General features: G+C 40.7%; 1 protein-coding gene across 3 annotated transcripts in view; it reads right to left on the bottom strand.

Annotated features, from left to right (window-relative positions):
- MAP4K5 (mitogen-activated protein kinase kinase kinase kinase 5) overlaps window positions 1-14,558 on the bottom strand; it is a 2,873,315-nt gene that overhangs the window by 2,052,768 nt on the left and 805,989 nt on the right. For all 3 annotated transcript variants that reach the window (XM_044074300.1, XM_044074299.1, XM_044074298.1), the window contains exon 5: window positions 14,444-14,499. In XM_044074300.1, coding sequence (XP_043930235.1) covers window positions 14,444-14,499 — 56 coding nt within the window. The remainder of the gene's footprint in view (window positions 1-14,443; window positions 14,500-14,558) is intronic.

The raw sequence follows: 14,558 nt of genomic DNA on the forward strand, positions 1-14,558 counted from the left end.
CTGCTGCACCACCGTGGATACACATACCCTTACTAGTATTATCAATGCATGCTTGTACTTCACCTATGTGCCCCAATTTTTGTCATACTTGTACATATTAGAAGACGAGGACCCTTTGTCATGATCTACCATGTCAAAACTTTTTTAAAATAGGAACATAAAAACCTATCCTGCGCTGGTTAATGACTTCCTGTTTGCTATTATATACCAACCCTGAAGGGCATCTCCTACCCAAAAATATTCTGCTCATGACATCACATTCCAATAAAAAATCTTCGTATAATGAAATCATCCAGGCTGCTCTAACTAACCAGCCTGTGATTATACCACGCTTAACATGCATAGGATGACTTCTAGCAAAATGCAAAATACTGTTCCAATATGTAGGCTTCCTAAATATTGTGGATTTTATTTTACCATCCCCTACTTTTGAAATTAAAACATCTAGGTAGGAAATCATTTTTTCTTCCACAATATAAGTAAATTTTAGGAAGTCTGTACTATTGTTTAAAGTATACACACCCTAATATAGCATTTAGGAAAGGAAGGAATTTAAAAAGTTTATTAGAAAAACTTATGGTTAACGAAGGTAAAGGCAAAATGTCACCGTGTGGGATGTGTCAACAATGTTAACATACTTTGAGAACATCTGCCATTAATATTAGAGTTAAAGAGATAGTGATTAAGGGGAGATTTAATTGTTACACCCACGCAGTTGTTTACGCTGCCATTTGTTGCCAATGTCAAGTTTTCTATATTGGCAAAACACAGTGTAAACTAGCCCAGCGCATCTACGAACATTTTCATGAAATCAGGCAAAAAGATGAAAAAAATGCCTTGTATAGACATCTTAAGGCATGTCCTAACCACATATTTAAATTTGTGGTAATCCAATAAGTCAAGTGTGAGGCTGGGGGGGGGTCTTGGAAATTGTATCTTGAAGAAAAAGAAACCCGGTGGCAAGTTTTTTTAAATGCATACTCTCCACCAGGTTTGAATGAATTGCAATGAACAGTATTTTATAAAAATAAATTTTTTCTGTATGTATGTATATATATATATATATATATATATATATATATATTTATGTTTCAACATTTTTAAATAAGTTGTATGGAATTTGATGTTTTTAGATTATACTGAGCTGTTTTTGCTACTTCGCTATTTTTAACTATTGATTTAATGAGGTATTTAATTGGATTAATTCCATTGGCTGTTAAATCAATTGTCTTTTTGATTTGTACATAAAAAGGGTTATAAATGGTTTAAAGTTGTCTGATGAAGTCTGGTGAAGGTCACCAGATGAAAGCGCTAACTTTTGTTAGTCACAATAAAAAAATTTGGGAGTATTCTTGGTTTTCCAGCTTCGAATGTTCCTTCCTTCCTTGGATTTTATCTGTATTCTTAGGTTGTTGAATCTCAGGTACTGTTTGATAAGAAGATGAAGAGAGGAAACCCTTCAAGATAAGCTTGTATCCACCAAGGCCCATGGATTAAAAGCCTTACAAATATCACAGGACACATTCAAATGATCTAGGCCAAAACAACAGAGCCAGGAGTCATGTGCATCTGGCAAAGGTATTTTGTGGCCACAGGCCTTACAATTTTTTTACAACCTGTTGGTTTTTCAGCCATTTCCAAAAAAAAACTAAGAGAAAGGAAAAACAGCGCCTTTTTTGTTTTGTTTTATATGGAAATCTACTAAGGGGAGGAAAGGTTACCAACAATGGTAACAGATACTACTGGTAAGGTACAGAGAAAGTAAGCAAGACAAAAAAAAAAACAACGGTAAGAAGGTTACACTAAATAGTGTAGGAAGGATAAGAGAGGGCTATTGTAGAAAAATGTAATAAGTCTACTTTTCTACTCGCAAATGCCACAAAAACTTGAAAGCTAATGGCGACCACATCCATTTGTTATGACATATGGCAGGGGACTAATGCATTATGGGTAGGAGAGGAGCTCAAGAGCCTTCAGTGCTCCACAAGCTATAAAAAGAGGCTGAGTCGGATCCAAAGGTTGGATGCAAACCCAACTGTTGAGGAATGAATGAAAATGACATCAGATCAATTCTCTTCTTAAAACAACTTAAGTTCTTTACCTTTCACCAAGCAGCCACAAAGTAAACAATTTTTGCATTAATCTAATGATTTACACTAAGGATACAGAACTCCATTTGCTAGATTCTGTATAAAACGTTTACAGTCTAACAAACGTCTAGGATCCAGTCTAGCAACACTCTTTCCTAGACTGCACAACTGTAAATGACAGCTTTTTTTATTCACTGTTTTGATCATTCGATAGGTTAAATATTTGTGTGTTTGTGCGTGTATGTATATATGTCTATATATATTTATATATATATATATATATATATATATATATATATATATATATATATATACACACACACACACACACACATATACACACACACACACACACACACACATCGTCTATATATAAAGAGACAGAAGTGAGACAGATAACGATATACTTATAAACAGACGTATGCATATGTACATACATTCTGCCATGATTCTAGACCTAAAGAGAGCCATGGTAAGCTCCACCTTCCCTGTAACCACGGAATGTATTAGGTGATTAATAAGTGAAGGAATGAATGAATACATCATATCACAAAAGCAAAAATAAAGTTTGGTACTTACCACTGTCAAGATCAAAAGGCTTGAGAATGACTGACAAGCTAATGAGACATGGTGGTATAATCGCTGAATGCACTGGCAAGAAAGAGCTGCGTGAGGGCATGCTGTACATTATCTCAGCTGAGTTACTTTAAATGGTTACAGCTCAATAAATATACAGATTCTTAAAAAAAAAAAAAAAAAAGAAAGAAAGAAAGAAAAAATACACATTTTTTTTTACCCAAAGGGATATCCTATTGCTTTGAAGGTAGGGTCAAAGGACAGATATCCACCACACAGCAACATTCATGGAAATATTTATTAATTATGCAGATAGGTTACTTATGATCACCATTTTCCCTTCTTACAGTTTCAGGAAGTCATTTACTGTGTGCCTCTTCTCAATTTGCAAAAGAACACCCTTCTTTCCATGCCAACACAACTGGTTAGTTCAAGCCTTACCACCAAACGTGCTCCCTTTCTTTGTTTTTTTCTGTTTGAGGGAAATTACTCTGCAATTCACTACATTAAATCTAAGTCTTACACATCAGACTAGTTTAACAAAGATTCTAAGTGCCAAGATCTCCACATCATTTCATCATCTATAGTGGGAAGTAGAAATATAGTATCATCCATATGAGACATGACTAAGAATGTCTTAAAATAACATACAAAGCAATGAAATGTAAAGATTTGTTTTATGCCTTGAATACAACAAATGCTGACATCACAAGGATTAAAGAAACTTACAAATTAAGACTGCAAATAATAGGAAGAAAAGTATACATCACAGGACTGCTTACTTTTCAGTTTAACTGACTGTATTTTGATTATGTTCTCTGAAAAGCCAAGGCCCATTTACAGGGGAAGACTACAGAGTAGTAAACCAAATTTAATAGGTAAAGATAAAATATGCTTCATGACAAGACAAAGCCAGTAAGACTACACCATATACAGTTTACCAACATAATAACAGTTAGCAAAGTATCAGAAACAAGTGATTTCTAAAATAATTTAGCACAGACATTAACTTTGTCAATGTAAGGGCAATTCCATTTGTTTGGGCAATGATTTTAAACTGCTTTAGTTCTATAGGACTCTTACAGCTTTTGGAGATGCTGCAGAGTTCGAGTGTAGCAGTATGCACAAGAGGCCACTGCCAAAAGCACTGTAATGATTCATATTCTTACTAAGAAAAGTGGGTCCTATGTGTATGAACTTACCATAACAGTAGATGTCCTACTGATCACTGTTGCATGTATGCTTCTGGGAAGGTTTAGGCTTTGATACTCTTGAAGTCAGTGGTAGAAAACCCATCTGTGTGAAATACTGCAACACTGATTTTTAGTCAGGACATCATAACACTGCACAGACTTGTGTAAATGCCACCACCATTATCGTATACGAGTTTTAAAAACAACAATTAGAGAGAAACATCTGCTTTGCCTTGCCACCAAATCCAATTTGTTGTGGTAGACAAGTGTTGAGCTCTACCTCCCCATTAAGGCTGCAAATGTTGCAGCACTACTGCATGCAACAAGTTAATCTACAAACATTAAAAAAAAAAAACATTTTTAACTCTTAAGTGAAATGGATCATTCACAGTCCTGATCTGGTCAATAAGAGTAAAGGCAATATATTACATAAACATATATATAGAGATAGACGGGCAATTTAATAACTTCATGAAGGAGTAGTATACAGTCAGCATCCTGAAATGGGTGCAGTGTACTCGCCTCATTATATACTTATTGCACGGGTTTAGGAAAAGACATACTGATGAGATGGCTCTCTTGTCTTTTCAAAGTTTCTTACAAGTGGTTTAAACTAAGAAGACATGGAAGCTAACACTTTTCCTTGACCTTATGAAAGCTTTCAGCACAGTCTGTTACACCAGCTTATTTTGTGGTAGGTGTAAGGATGCTGGTGCACCCCGAAAATAAACACACACACACACCATGCAAAACTCCATACAGACAGTGACTGGAAGTCAGAATTGAAGTTTTGATCCTTCAGCTGTCAGGCAAAGATCTTTATAAGGAGCCATCAATGCTCTGCCCCTTCCTGAGACATTTTCGAGGCATTTTATGTCAGGAAAATGACTGTCCCCTTAAAAAATAAAATATACTAGCATGTTTACGATATTATTAAGGCCAACTCAACTAATGTATTTTACAATCACTTTACTAGTTGTAATGAGTTTAGGAAGTTTGCCTTCATTTCCTAGAAAAAAGTCCCCATTCCTAGTTGGGGGGGGGGGGGTTGGGATCTTTTGGTTGAGCAGAGAGAGTATTATTAGCAGGTTTTGCTCAACACAACTGTTCTTCTTGGTTTGAATGACATGATTTCAATCAAATCTATTTTAAGAGGCAAAGCAGCATCTGTATGACTTGTTACATACTGTGTTTTTTATACATATTATAGGTTCATAGGTTCATAGGTTCATACTAGGCTATCTGCCCGAGGGCATTTATAAGCCTAGCCCATAGTTTTGTGGCTTACGCCACCCCTTTAGTTTGGAGAAACTATGCCCATTATTTTGCTGTGCCTCTGTCGAGCAGTGACACTGAGGAAACCCCTGGGGTGTATCTGCGATCTCCCATCCATTGGTCAAGATTCCTCTTGAACAAGGCCAGCGAGGTGCTCTGCCTCACATAAACCGGGATTTTGTTCCACAGCATAGGAGTCTTTGGGTGATGAATCTATCCCTCCAGCACGTCCTATTAATAACCGTGTTGAGGTTTAAGTCTCCGCCCTTGTGGCTCTGAGGGATCTAGATTTTTGAGATGAAGCATGTTCATCAAATCTGGGTTTGACATGGCCTTGTATGTCAGGCATAGGTCACCTCTGAGCAAGCGGTAAGCAACTGAATATAACTGGAGTTCTTTCAGTCGGGCAGCATAAGACAGATTTTTGAGACCCTTTATCCTTTTGGTGAGGAACTTTGTGGCCTCTCCAGCTGCTGCAAGTGTCGGGTCAGATACATTCGAATGGGGCATTGTACTCGATCATTGGTCTGATGAGTGATGAGTATAGGGAGACTATGACTTCCCTTGATCTAGATGTGAATCCCTTCATGATAAGGTGGGCAATGTAGAAGGTCTTCCTAACTAATTTAGCAATATGAGTGTCGAATGAAAGGCTACTGTCAACCTGGGTTCCCAGGTCCCTAATAACTTCTTCTGTGTTCAGGGATTGCCACCTATATGGTAGCTAGGGGTAACCTTATTTTTCCCGAAGGGTATGACTATGCATTTCTTGGCATTTAACTTTAGGCCATGGCTCTGGCACCAGTTATCCGTTTCTGTGAGACCCTTCTGAAGGATATCTGTGTTGGATGTGTTTTCAACCACGGCCCAGTTTGCAGTCATCTGCAAACTTTGTCAGCCATAACCCTCCTGTGTTTGCTTGTACTTCAGAAAAGTAGATGCCAAACAAGAGTGGGCCCAGGACTGAGCCCTGTGGGACACCACTTGTGACAGGCTTTGAGTCTGACATGGCGCCAGCAACTCTGACCCTGTGGGTTCTGTCACTCAGCCAGTTTGCAACCCATCTTGTAATGTATGGGTTTACATTTAAGTTGATGAGTTTTTCAATGATACCCGAGTGAGGTATTGTATCAAAAGCCTTCGCCAGGTCTAGGTAGGCTGTATGGACTGCCTTTCCCTCGTCAATGGCCTTGGTGACTGTTTCGAAAAAGTCAACCAAGTTTAAAAGGCATGATCTGCCTTTGACAAAGCCAAACTGGGTTGGATCCAAAGTCTGCAAGTTCCCTATGTCTTTATTTATGAGATCCATTATGATCCTCTCCATGGCTTTGCAGATAAGGCTTGTCAAGCTAATGGGATGGTAATTTCCAGGGTCGGTGGAGGCACCACCTATGTGGAGTGGGACCACAGTCGCTGTGCGCCACTCCCTGGGTATGTATCCGGAGGTGAGACTAAGATTAAACAGCTGTCCTAACTGTGGGTTTAATTCCTCATTGAGTTCATGGAGCACACAGCTGGGGACACCATCAGGTCCCATGGATGCTGTGTTCTTTGCCTTGGAGAGAGCAGTTCTCACCTGGGCGTTAGAGATGTTTGGGGGGCTACAATCATTTGGTATAGATATCTCTCCTTTAGGGGGGGAGGGGGGGGAGAAGTTTGCACTGAACCTGTCAGCCAGTATGTTGGCAATGTCTGTAGGATCTTCACATCATTTTGAACTAATTCTGAGCATATCTGGGAGTTTCCTCCTAGGTTTCTGACATAGCTGAAGAATACCTTATGGTTGTCTTTAGAGTCCTTAGCTATTTTTTTCTCAAAATTAGCTTTGGATGATTTTATGAGAGCTCTTAGCTTTTTACTTATAGTGATCAGCGGTGTCTTACCTTTTAAGGATTTTGCTCTATCTTGTAGTAGCTTTCTCCTTTTGTTGTAGAGTTTGTTTATGGCTGGGGTCCACCAGACTGGATGCTTGCCTTTGGTACAAAGAGTACTTCTTAGCACAAACGATTTCTTATGATCATCTGTTACTTGTTCTTCTGTACAAGTTTTTTCAACCTGTATATATGCATTTTCTACCATATTCTTTATTTTTTGGTAGTCATAATGATTTTTAGCTTTTTATTCTGCATGCATACTATTGTTGTAAACAGGTTATTTTATGTATCTATGTCTTTAAATTCATTCACTGTTTTTGGCACCTTTTCCTTTAATAATGTTAGATTTTTAATAACTAGGATGCATGCTCATGCACTGCAAAAAAGTAGTTGTGTAAAATCTTACCATAACCATGGATGTCTTTCTCTTTCATGGGGCAGTATTCTCACATGTGGGATCCTCCACCTCAGGCGACCCAAACGTCCGGCTCATATACAAAAGCTTAGCCTGGATGCTGTATGGTGTGTGGGACGTCACACGCAGGGATCATAAAATGTGGGCCATAAATGTGACGTCCCCACATACAGACCTCAGAACTGAATTCCCCAGTAGGACAACAGTCTAAGGCAAGCTGAAAGGATACCATCTAAATAAGGGAAAAGGTCCTATAGGGGGGTAGGATGGAGGGATAGAAATACTGCAGCATGGAAGAGAAGGACATCTATGGTTATGGTAAGATTTTACACAACTATTCTATGTCCTTCTATTCTCATGTTGCAGTATTCTCATGTGGGAGAGTACCAAAGCTCAACCTGTGTTATGGGAGGAGGAGGAGGAAGAGGATGCATTCTCCAAGAATCTACGGAGGATGGCTTTAGCAAATCCTGCCCTAGCCCTAGAGATGCAGTCCAATTTATAATGTTTAGTGAAAGCGTGGACTGAGGACCAGGTAGCTGCCTCTAAAATGGTGGCTGTGCCTAGTCCTTTGAGGTTTGCTCCTGAAGAGGCTACAGATCTGGTAGAGTGTGCTCTCACTGTGTAAGGTAACTGTCTTTCATGGAAGCAGTAGCAGAAGGATATAGCTTTGGAGATCCATGAAGATACAGCCTGTTTGGATACAGCTTTCTCCAGAGTCCTGCGGTGAAATGATACAAACAGCTGGTTGGACTTTCTGATGTCCTTTGTCATATCTAGATAGAATCTAAGTTGTCTGTGAACATCAAGGGAATGGAGCACTCTCTCAATGTCACTCTGCGGGGAAGGAAAGAAGGTGGGTAAATGAATAGATTGATTAAAGGATGGTTCAATGAATAGATTGATTAAGGGATAGTTCGTTGACGACTTTAGGCATGAAGGAAGGGTTTTATGAAGAGAGACCCTAACCTTATGAAAAATGAGGTAAGGTGGGATTGCCATGAGTGTTTGTAATTCTGAGACTTAGGGCTACAAGGAACACTGTTTTCCAGGTACACATCTTTAAGGTGGTTGAAGCTGCTGATTCAAATCAGTTTCTCCAGATCAAAATTAAAGTCTCAAGGAGGAGGGATTGGATTTCCTCAGTGGTCTGATGTGAAGGACCCCTTTGAGAAAGAGCTTCACTTCTAATCTGGATAATAATGGTGGATTTACAGGTAAGCAGGGTGAGATAGCTGACAAATGGACTTTCACTGAAGAATATGAAAGTTCGGATTTTAGGAGCTCACACACACAGGACAAAACTAGAGGTATATCTGCCTGAAAGGGATCTAGTTGCCTGTGAAGACACTAAGTGAAGAACCTTTTCCATTTGGATAAATAGGATCTCATGGTAGCAGGTTTCCTGGCCTCCTGCAGGACACATAGCAAGTTCTCTGAGTAAAGGTGTCTAAAAGGGACCAAAGGTTTATCACCCACAGGGTAAGCCTGAGAGTTTACAGGTGTGAGTGGATAAGAGATACATTCTGTTGTGTGATGAGGTCCACCTTGTGAGGCAACTTGTGGCTAGTGACAAAAGAAGGGGGAACCAGTGCTGCCTTGGCTTGTCCTGCCAAATCCTCAGCAGACTTTCTGTATTAGGGGGAAGGGGGAGAATGCATACAAAAATATCCCCTTCCAAGAAATTGTGAAGGCATTGTCTCTCCAAGCTTGTGGGGAGGTGGACCTTGAGCAGAATAGCTGCAGTTGTCTGTTCTGAGGGGAGGTGAACAGATCTATCTGTGATGCGCCCCAGCAGTGGACTATGTCCATAAAAACATCTCTGCATAACATCCATTTGTGATTCTGAGACAATGATCTGCTGAATGCATCCGGCTGATCATTGTTCTGTGATGGGATGTAAACTGCCTGCAGTGTTACACTGGAGTGAGCAGCCAACTCCCATGTTTGGATGGCCAGTCTGCAGAGTAAGAAAGACTTGGTCTTCCCCCAACCCCTGCTTGTTGATGTACCACAGTACTGTGGTGTTGTCTGTAGAGATTTTCTGGGGACCTGGATGTATGAAGGGAAGTAATGCCTTCAGGGCTAGAAGAAGAGCAGTCATTTCTCTGATGCTGATGTGTTTCTCTCGCAGGCAGGGGTCCCACTGGCCCTACATCTCGAGTCCATTCATAGTGGCCCCCCATCCCAGATCTGATGCATCAGTGTACATCTGATTAACTGTCGTGGGAAGCTGTAAAGGGAGTTCTGGATTCAGATGAATTTGCTGAATCCACCACCTCATTTCTTTCTTTAGGCAAGGAAGGAATGGCACCTGAAAGTCTACTGGATGGGCGTGCTGGGATCAGACATTCTTCAAATACCACTGAAGCATCCTGATGTGCAGCTTGGCAAGGGGCAACATGGGAAGAGTGTCTGCCATCAGACCCAGCGAGCGAAGGAATTCCCTGGCTGAAATGCAGCTCACCAGGAGTAGTTCTTGAAAGAAGTTGGTCAGTGAAATGACCTTTTCTGGTGGAAGGAAGGCCTTCATCAAATCCGTCCTTATTCTGCAATCCAAGAAAATTTGGTCTTGGGAAGAAGTAAGGGAGAACTTGGGTAGGTTGAGGGAAATGGTGAACTGGAGGTGTCTTTGCAGGGTACTTGGTTCCTCTGCCTGGATGAAGAGGTTGCCCAAGCATGGGAAGATTTGAATGCCTTTTGTTCTGCATAAGGCTACTAATGATGCTAGACATTTTTGTAAATACCCTTGGTGCTATACATAAATCAAAGGGCAAGGCAGTAAACCGATAATACGAAGATATGGCACACAAAAACGCAGAAATATGCGAAAGTCTGGATGGACAGGGATGTGAAGATATGCCTCTTTCAGATCTAAAGTGGCCATGAAGGAACTGGGTGTCAACAGTGAAGGAGGATTTGAAGGGACAAGCATGCTGAAAGTGAGTACATGCAGAAAGGGATTTAGAAGATACAGTTCCAGAAGGGTTCTCTATTGGCCATCATTTCCTGGGACTAGGAAGAGTCTGGAATAGAAGCCTTGACCTTTTTGTCCAGGGGGACCCTCTCTATTGTTACTTGTAGGACCAAATCTTGGATGACTTGAGGGATAAGATGGATTTGGTTTCCTGGTGGGAGGGGAGTATCTTTTGGAGAAGGTTTTTCCTGCCAAGTCATAAAATATCCTTTTTCCACAATTGAAAGAACCCAGTTGTCTGAGGTGATTAGTTGCCACAGGGGGAGACAGTGAGAGAGGCGGACAGAAAGAGGGAGATAGTCAAGCATTGTTAGGTCTGTCAGGAAAGGGCTGTCATGGAGCAGTGAGAGAGGAGCTAGTCCTGGAGGAGGAAGGTTTCCTGGCACCTTTCCTGGGTTTGCAGGTGGAAGATACAGAGGCCTTCCTGACAAAACTTGTCTTGGTGGGGTAGTTTCTATGACATTTTGGGACTGGGGAGACAGAGATGCTTGCAGTCCTGCAGCCCCTTGCTGCTCTTCTGCAGATTTTTAAACAGTTCTGCTGACTGCTTTCCAAAGAAGAACTTTTTGTTAAGACGGCCGTCCATAATCTTGTTTTAGAAATCATATGGCAGTGGCTGTAGCCCGAGCTAGGAGTACCTATGCAAAACTGAAGCAGATGCAGCTGACCTGGCTGATGCTTCTGCAGCATCACAGCTGCATTCAATGGAATGCCTAGGGACTTGTGCAGCTAAAGATAATTTAGAGGCAACTTGAGGTTTGGTAGGAGAATCTGACATGTAGGACAGTAGATTTATGACCTGAGAAACTAGGTTTAAGTCGTAAATAACCATATGAGCTTAGTAATCGATGGCTCTAAAGGCCAGGGTTGAAGAAGTACAAATCTTCTTTCCTGATCTGTCCATCACTTTGCTATCTTTATCTGATGGCAGTAGTCTGCTGAGACAGCAATAACAGCTGGGTCTGCCATAGGTGGTTTAATAAGGAATTCAAAGTCATCAGGAACTTTGTAGAACCTGTCTGGTCATTCAGGGGCCAGAGACTGAGACTCTGGAGTATTGGAAGCTGAGGTAAAGGCATCTAAATATGCTGGGATTACAGAAGGTACAGCTGATGGGGAAGGTGATTCCATCTGCAGAAGCTCATGATACTGCTTCTGTACTTCTGTCATTTGCGTGGAATCCCATTTAAAATATTCCCTCATTTTGGAAATGGTTTCCCCAAAGGTTATGTCCTCAGGTGGGGAATCTCCTTCCACGGAATCCTCATCAGGGGAGCAGTACTCCAAGGCGGAGGCCAGCTGTGAGGCAAAAGAGAGGGACTCATCAGAAGAGGAAGAAGCATCTTCCTCATGGGTGTGTGGAAGTGACATAGGGCCAGCAGAAGCAGGCCTGGGACTCAAGGTCAGAAGGGCAGAAGTCTGTGAGGAGGTAGGCTTCGGGGGCCAAAAAGGCCTGGATTGTGAAAATGCCTGTCAATCAGGCAAATCTTCTACTGGGGGAGACAGATGCTTTGACTTCTGTTTCCCTTTCAGAGAAGGAGTCTTAGGACCTGGCTGAGTAGGCGAAGGCCTGGTGTCCAACATCAGCCTAGGACTAGAACTGCCTTCCTCGGTAACGGATGGTAACACTAGACATTCAAGCAAACCTGGTCCCACCCCCCCGACATTGGAGGATGATGTCGATGGTATCTCTGCCAACATGCAGGCTGGAGAAACAAGGGCGGCATCTGAAGCAGTACCTGCCGAAGTCATCAAACCTGTTGGACGTACCTCAGCCCATAGACCGGCAGCTGGCAGGATATCCATACTCAGGAGGAGCAGTATCTGGCCTAGCTACCTTGGCCTTCTTTTATGGCGGTTCAGCCGAGATGGCCGGTTCCATACCTAAGGCAAGGTGTTTGAGACGTTGGTTTTCGACGAAAAGCTTTAGAGCTGTGAGATGGCTGCACAGTGTTTTTGGAACAAATGACTGGCAGATGGAACACACTTTGTAATTGTGGGCATTCCCTAAGCAGAATAAGCAGAGGTCGTGGATGTCATTGTGTGGAATCTGTCGACCGCACTTACATTTTTCCTTCCTAGATGACATGGATGGTATCAGCTAAGTAAAAGTTATACAGCAACCTAAGCTTAGCAGAAAATGTAGAACAAATTCACCCAAAGGGGTACTTAACTTTGTAGGAGTCACTTGCACGGAGCAGAATGAGCGAGCTGATGTTCGACAGGTGGCAGAGAAGTTCTGAGGTCTGTACATGTAGACGTCACATTTATGGCCCACAGTTTATGGTCCCTTTGTGTGATGTCCCAAGCACCTTACAGCAGCTAGGCTAAGCTTTTGTACACGAGCTGGATGTTCAGATCACCTGAAGTAGGGAATCCCACATGTAAGAATGCTGCAACATGAGAAGCGGCCATTAACAAACTACTGGCTACTTCAATACTGGCTAACCAATCTTGTATAGTGCGAACATTTTTCTAGTGTGATATACCCCCCCCCCCAAAAAGACACCTACCTTTCTTGAATTGAAAGTGAATCACAAAATCTTTTTAATAGAATTTAAATATTTCTGCAATTCATCCAGCATCTGTGATTGATCTGACCAAATAAAAAAAAAAACTGTATCATCAATAAAATGAAAATACTTAAAAAAAATCCATAAAAGCACCATCTGAAACATATAAATCCTACCAGAGTGCTAGAATAACATTACTGTATCTGGCTGCCACCGTAGTACCCATTGCTACTCCTTGTATTTGATGAAAACAAAAAATGTTTTGTCGAAATGAAACAATTCTGTCTTAAAACCATTTACAGTCACAGATAAAATACAATTCTTTCTATGGTATATTGGGATGAGTGGTCACATATTCTTTAAACCACAATGTTTTCAATGTAGTAGGCATCATGGTACACAACCTAAAAATGTGAGCTGCAACTAGCCACTCTTTACTTATCGATTTGATTTCACTCAATTTTCTTTTTGCAGTCCACAAAATACAAAACCAGAGATTTCAATTTCCACTCAACAAAAAGTCTTAATGATTCAGTTTTGCAGTCAGTAGAAGAAACAATCGGTCTCAAGGGGAATCCAATTCTTTTTTATGAGACTTAGAAATACCAAAAATCGCACTGACCCATTTTGGTTCAAGCATGCCCAACTAAAAAGACCAATCCAAAAGCATGCTATTATCTTTATATTCATCATAAATACAATTTCTGTCAGCTTGTCTACAGAAAGGACAACTGTTGAGTAATGCCCTCATTGTCTTGCTATACACACTAACATCAAAGAGTACTACAGTTTCCCCTTTGTCAACCTTCATGCATAAAGATGCATCCTCGACCAAATGCTCGAGTCTCATTGTTTTCAGTGATTAAAAAACGTATTCTTGAATAGTTTCAATAAAGCTCTTCTAATCTCATTCTCACACATGTTCTCAAATGCTTCCACCACATTTGTTCTTACCGCATGCTACTTCACTTCTCTATATTAGTAGTGAACTATTTATTTTTATTTTTGACAAGACAAACTTTCTGTTTCCATACTCAAAGTTACAAGTTTGTGTTATGTACATTACATAATGTAAGGTTTGTTTCTGCCTGTATCTAGATGGTTCTGTTGGCTCTTTTTACAGTAGTACAATTAAAGTCTTATCTGCACTTTAAAACAATTCATGTTTTGCACCATGCATTTGCAGATTAGATCCCCAAGACTTCAACTCTATCTCCCAGACGGATTATTCTGGTAAACAAATTTTCATAAATGAACAGCATATGTGTGTCTCACACTCAGAGTAACCACTGGGCAAATGGCATCCAAGATCACAGCAGAAGATGCAGAACCCTGTCCTGCCCTGTAGCTGTATCACATGAATCTGCTTAACGATAACTGCAGATATTTCACACACAGCACCCTGACATGGAAGTACTTTGTGCTTCTCTTCTTTTCAGCTTAAAAACTTCAGGATTGCATCCAGTTCCCAGAGCAGTAAACAGCATTAAACAAACACCAAAAAAAAAAAAGAAAATTCAGATGATTTACCTTCAATGTTTCTCTGCAGACATACGCTATTTGATACTCTGACAGTGGACCTGTAACTAAACATAGGAAAAAAATTAAATCAATGGACATGTATACATTCTGGTTGAAATAAAGT

The sequence above is a fragment of the Protopterus annectens genome, chromosome 6.part0 (genome assembly GCF_019279795.1).
Source record: "Protopterus annectens isolate FY-2018-M chromosome 6.part0, PAN1.0, whole genome shotgun sequence".
Classification (NCBI taxonomy): domain Eukaryota; kingdom Metazoa; phylum Chordata; order Ceratodontiformes; family Protopteridae; genus Protopterus; species Protopterus annectens.